The sequence below is a fragment of the Camelina sativa genome, chromosome 5 (genome assembly GCF_000633955.1).
Source record: "Camelina sativa cultivar DH55 chromosome 5, Cs, whole genome shotgun sequence".
Classification (NCBI taxonomy): Eukaryota; Viridiplantae; Streptophyta; class Magnoliopsida; order Brassicales; family Brassicaceae; genus Camelina; species Camelina sativa.
The window spans coordinates 28,038,827-28,044,562 of NC_025689.1; the positions used below are offsets into that span (position 1 = coordinate 28,038,827).

Genomic DNA, 5,736 nt, shown 5'->3' on the forward strand with positions numbered 1-5,736 from the left:
ATCAATTTTTTTTTTTTTTTTTTTTGGCAACACTCACCAAAATCAATAAGATACAAAAAGAAGAAGAAGAAGAAGAAGAAGATGACGTAAAGCTCAGATTTGGAGCATAACGAACTCCACGTCACCGCCAAACTTTTTTTCCCATACCATTGACGACGTCTTCCAACAGTAACCCTTCATTCTTCATACAATTCCACTCCACCGTCACATTCTTTTTTTTTCTTCTTCTTTTGATTTCTCAAAATTACATATATGGATTACAAATTAATGATAAAGGCTTGTGAGGTTTTTTTGTGTGTGCAAAATGAATGGCTTATGAATTTTTTGGCATAGAAAAATTAACAGTTTATAGAACCTATGTTCACATATGATGGTGTCATCGTCATGCAACTTGTAGATGGAAGTTTGTAAAAATACTTGCATCCACGATTTAAAGTATTATCATTATGCATGTTGTATAATTGAACACGTGGTGTAAAATTCTTGGAAAACCACGTTTAGTATTAGTCTATTAGATAGTTTATTTGGGTTTTAGATTTTTTTTAAAAAAAATCATACATATAAACGTATATAGAAAACTAGAAAATTTTTGTATTGCTATTAATGTGTAGTAATAGCATTTTTTATAGAAAAGGTAATAATGTTGACTTGTAAATAAAGTAAGAAAAATAAGTTCTGTCATTTCAGAAGAGGCAGTGTGTCACATGTAAAATGGATCATGGATACTTTTCGTGAGAACTTCCCACAAGGAAGCCATTGACCTCACCTTTCTCAGTTTCCAGCTTGGCCAAATTTATTATTTATTTTGTAAGTTATAAGAGCTTTACGTATAAGATATTTAAGGCTACATCTTAAGAGAATTTTAGTGATTTTAATATGCTTGGAATATTCTGGGTTTATAATATATGGTAATATAAGGCCATCTTTATTGGTATAACACTTAGGGTGTTCCTGGGCTTATTTAAATTGGAAAAAATGAAAAAGTGGTCTTAGATCAGTTCAACAGATCTTATTGTAGAACTGTTGTTGGGTTTATTCTTGTGTGATGTGGCCTATTGTGATTGGAGGATTTGATTGAGAATATATGGAATAAATTTGGACCTTAAACTATGTATTAATTAAATATAATGTTTGTGTGTTTTAATTAATTAAGTAATATGTTTGTTTGTTTTTTTTTTTAATTTTTATTTATAATGTTTTGTTGTTTCATAAAAATTTGGTATTGTATTTTGAATTTTAGTAAAAGTTTTATAAGTTTGAAATTTAAATGTTCTTTTATAATTTTTATAGTTTATAAGTTTATAAGTTTAAGAATATGTTTAAGAATATTATATAATTGTAATAAGTTTAATTGTAATATTATATACCAAATTTATAAGATTTTATAATTGTAATATATTTAAGAATATTATATTATTAAATCTTATGATCTTAAACATGTTCTCCCAATAACTAACTTTTTAACAAAAAATCTTAACTACTGATCTTATATTATTTTCCTAATATATTTACTCTAAGAACACAAAAATAGTTGCCCCTTTAAAGATGTCTTAATGCATCAACCAAAGGTTTGAATAAATTGATTTAACTGTTTTTACTTTTATTTTACATGAAAGCTTCAAAAAGATTACAATAATATCTGGTTTCGAGTTGGTAATATATTTATTAAAACAATTTAATAAGATAATGCGATAATAGTATTTTTGAAAATCTTATGAAAATATATAGTTTCATAAATTAATAATTAGATAAATTTATTAAAATAGATAAATATATATCTAAAACAATTTAGTGAAATATGACTAGCTATAGTATTATTTGTTCTATTTGAATGTATATTTTTGTTAGAACGCATCCCTAATATGTCAAATGACATCAAAACAATTAGATGTTATCTTTTTAAATTGAATAAAAATTATGAAAAATTTATAAATACGATAATTTCTCTCTTACGTATATGTTCTAGAAGGATATAGATTATAACACAGTTTTTTGTAAAAATGAACGTTTAAAATCATCACAAAATTAGTTGAATCTCATTATAAATTATATATCAATAAAATATCTTAATCCTAGCATTACGAATTAATACGTTCACAAAAATGAACGTTATGACTTGTAGCATTAGTCAATAGTCAACAACTTTTCTGAATTTGTTTAGGATAGGAGTTCAAGAGGAACTCTTATAAAATTGTTGAAACGATAGCCATTAGATGAAGTCAAAGCCGAGAACCATAGTGTTTCAAGCTAAAAAACATTTAAGGTAATGCTCAACGCAATAGAGATTCTGCTAATTATAGATATAAAACATGTTTTCTCTTTTGGGAGGAGAGGAAGCTCATGATGTCTCTTTCAAGAAATGATTGTCTCTTCCAAGAGGAAACTGTTATCTCTTCTAGATTGAAGTCTTTTTTTGCGTTCTAGGTGACAGGGAAAAAAAATACATAGCAACCATGTGACATATTATGATTACAATATAATTTTTGAAAAAAAATTCCATCCCAACAAAAATTTTTGATGTGGCAAACAATGTAACTTCCATATTGTACATTTGATTCATTCAATATCATTACTGTTCAATTAATATATGATAAGAAGAAAAAAATATGGCAAGTTTGAAAATATGATTCTTACCATACTTATCTTGATTCTCATTCTTATCTTTTTCCTTTTCTCAAGTGCTATATATATCCCAAAGAAAACACGCAATTTCTGTTTTAACTACACGATTAAAAAAAAAAAAAAAGAGTTCTCAAGTTATCTTCCAAAAATGGTCTTTACCGCTATTTTCAGATTTCTCCTCCACGTCTACTTGATAGTCATGGATTGGTTTCAAAGACGAGTTCTCATCTTGTTCACACGTAAGTACTCCCTTTTTTTTGGTGCAACCATTCACACGTAAGTATGAATACTTTTCATAAACAAATTTTTAAAAAATTTGTTATATAGTTTTTCAAGGAATTCTCGTGCGCCTATTTTTTAAATACAATATAATTAATGCATATCTTAATGTCTACATAAAGAAACACATATTTTACTCCTTGCTTCTGTATATATTCTCCTTTCCATATTTATATGATTGCATTTTTTAACCCTCTAACAAGAAACACATATCATTTATTATATATATACACAGAGAGGTTACAAGAAAAGCCCATTCATCAGTCTTTTTATTATTATTATCTGTATTCTCTCCTCTCTGATTCATCGGCCACAAACAAAAAAAATGGGTGCAGACGCAATCCAAACGAACGGTCACGATCAAGCCAAGTTATTAACCGGCGGCGAAGAGATCCAACGGCTGATATGTTTCGTCAAGAACTACGAATGGGGCAAACTCGGACCGGACTCATTGGTTGCGAGACTCCAAGAGGCGAATTCAGGAGAAAAGGTCGACGCGGCGGTTCCTCACGCCGAGTTTTGGATGGGTACTCATGAGTCTGGACCGAGTCATGTTCAATTCGGGTCGGGTCAGAATACGGGTTCTGATAATAATAAATGCATGGTTACGTTAAAATCGTGGGTTTTGGATAATCCGGATTCGCTCGGGTCTGGAGTCGTGGACAAGTGGGGTTGTGATCTCCCGTTCCTCTTCAAGGTACCCAATAATAGAAATCTTGTTTTTTTTGTTTGCTCTGTTTTGAAGATGGTTACATTTGACTCTGTTTCTTTTATTTTAAAAAATTGGATTTTTTTTTCTGTGTTTTGAAGTTATAATTTGTAAATTTCTACCAATCAAAACATTGGATATACAGATTCTATTTTATGGTCAATTTATCTGTTCTTTTTGCTCTGTTTTGAAGATGATGCATACGTTTGACTCTGTATTTTTGCTCTGTTTTGGTGATGATAAAAACATTTGACTCTGTAATTTTTAGTAAAATTTGGGGGGGTTTTTTTTTGTATGTGTTTTAAGAGTTTAAAGCATACAGATTTGTATTTAATGACAAGTGTGTTTTGGTTATTGAAATGTGAAATTTTTTTAGGTATTGTCAGTGACGAAAGCATTGTCGATTCAGGCGCATCCAAACAAGGCCTTAGCAGAGAAATTGCATAGAGAAGAGCCTCTTCTCTACAGAGATAATAACCACAAGCCTGAGATTGCTCTCGCTGTCACTCCTTTTCAAGCCCTTTGTGGTTTTGTAAGTCTTAAGGTACGGTACTCATTTCAGATCTCTCTCTCTGTCTCTCTCATTCTCTGCAAAAACATTTGTGTCAGTCTGTGGTTCAGATTAAAGAAACTGAAATTGACATTAGCAATGGTTTGATTGGTTTTGTTGGGTGGAATCAATCAAGGGTAAAAATGACATTAGAGTATGGTTCAGATTGGTTGAGTTTAGGTTGCGGTTACATGATTAAACCGAATAAATTTGATTCGGATTCGGTTATTTCGGTCATCTTACCTTTTTTTACATGTGCTACAATGCTAAATTGAACCAGTTCTGTACCTATGTTTGATTGGTTTTGTTGAGATGAAATCAAGGGTAAAATGAACCGAATACAAACCAAACCATTTCCTAGGTTTTTTCCAGTTTTGATTTGGTTTTTATTAGAGTATGGTTCATATTGGTTCAGTTTAGGTTGCGGTTACATGATTAAACCGAACGGATTTGGTTATTTCGGTTTTCTTGCCTTTTTACACGTGCTACAAAGCTAAATTGAACCGGTTCTGTACCTATGTTGAATCCAGGAGCTGAAGGAGGTTATCACCAATGTACCAGAGATTACAGAGCTTGTTGGAAGCAAAGCTGCAGGTCAAATCTTCAAAGTCAATGAAAACGATGACGACGTAAGAATTAAATCGGTTGTCCGATTGATCTTCACGCAGCTGATGTCTGCAAGCAGCAGCGAGACAAAGCAAGTGGTGTCTCGGATGAAGATTCGTCTTATCTCAGAGACCAAACACCGTGAGTTATCTGATAAGGAGAAGTTAGTTTTGGAACTGGAGAAACAGTACACAGGTGACATAGGTGTGATCTCAGCCTTCTTCTTTAACTATGTCAAGCTTAATCCTGGAGAGGCTTTGTATCTGGATGCGAACGAGCCGCACGCTTACATCTCTGGGGACTGTGTTGAGTGTATGGCGGCTTCGGACAATGTAGTTAGAGCTGGTCTTACTCCTAAACACCGCGATGTTCAAACCCTTTGCTCTATGCTTACCTACAAACTGGTAACTTTCTTTACACGTTAACCTTTTGGTTTTGTTGGTAAACGGAACACCAAAACCAAACCGATTGTTTCTTTTTCTCTGTCGGGTTTAATCATTAACCGGTATCGGATTTTTTTCAGGGGTACCCGGAGATTTTGAAAGGGTTTCCTCTAACTCCTTACGTTACGAGGTATCTTCCACCATTCGATGAGTTCGAAGTAGATCACTGTGATCTTCCTAGAGGAAAATCGACGGTTTTCCCAGCAGTACCGGGTCCTTCGGTTTATCTGGTTATTGAAGGAGAAGGGAAATTACAAACCGGTTCAACTCAATTGTTGGTTAGCCAAGGAGATGTTTTGTTTGTTCCAGCTCATAACGAGATTCACGTAACCGGTGAAAGTGATGTGATGAAGCTTTACAGAGCTGGAGTTAGCAGCAGATTCTTCCAAACGTTATAGGCTAAAATTTAAGAGCACATTAACTTTATACTAATTACTATATACGTATAATTTGATAAGCATTCATTGGTACCAAATCTATAGATTGGAAGGACCTGTGTTGTTTAATTCCCCGATGGCCCATTGCAA

General features: G+C 32.5%; 1 protein-coding gene across 1 annotated transcript; it reads left to right on the plus strand.

The window, feature by feature from the left end:
* On the plus strand, positions 3,092 to 5,701 carry LOC104787711 (mannose-6-phosphate isomerase 2). Its single transcript, XM_010513320.1, has 4 exons — positions 3,092 to 3,598; positions 3,987 to 4,154; positions 4,691 to 5,170; positions 5,290 to 5,701. Exons 1-4 carry the CDS (start codon positions 3,227 to 3,229, stop codon positions 5,605 to 5,607), a joined length of 1,338 nt encoding a protein of 445 aa, XP_010511622.1. The 5' UTR covers positions 3,092 to 3,226; the 3' UTR covers positions 5,608 to 5,701.

Coding starts and splice junctions, on each gene's coding strand:
- LOC104787711 (XM_010513320.1), top strand. CDS start 3,227: ATGGGTGCAGACGCAATCCAAACGAACGGTCACGATCAAGCCAAGTTA. Junction 3,599..3,986: donor ATCTCCCGTTCCTCTTCAAG/GTACCCAATAAT, acceptor AAATTTTTTTAG/GTATTGTCAGTGACGAAAGC. Junction 4,155..4,690: donor GTGGTTTTGTAAGTCTTAAG/GTACGGTACTCA, acceptor TGTTGAATCCAG/GAGCTGAAGGAGGTTATCAC.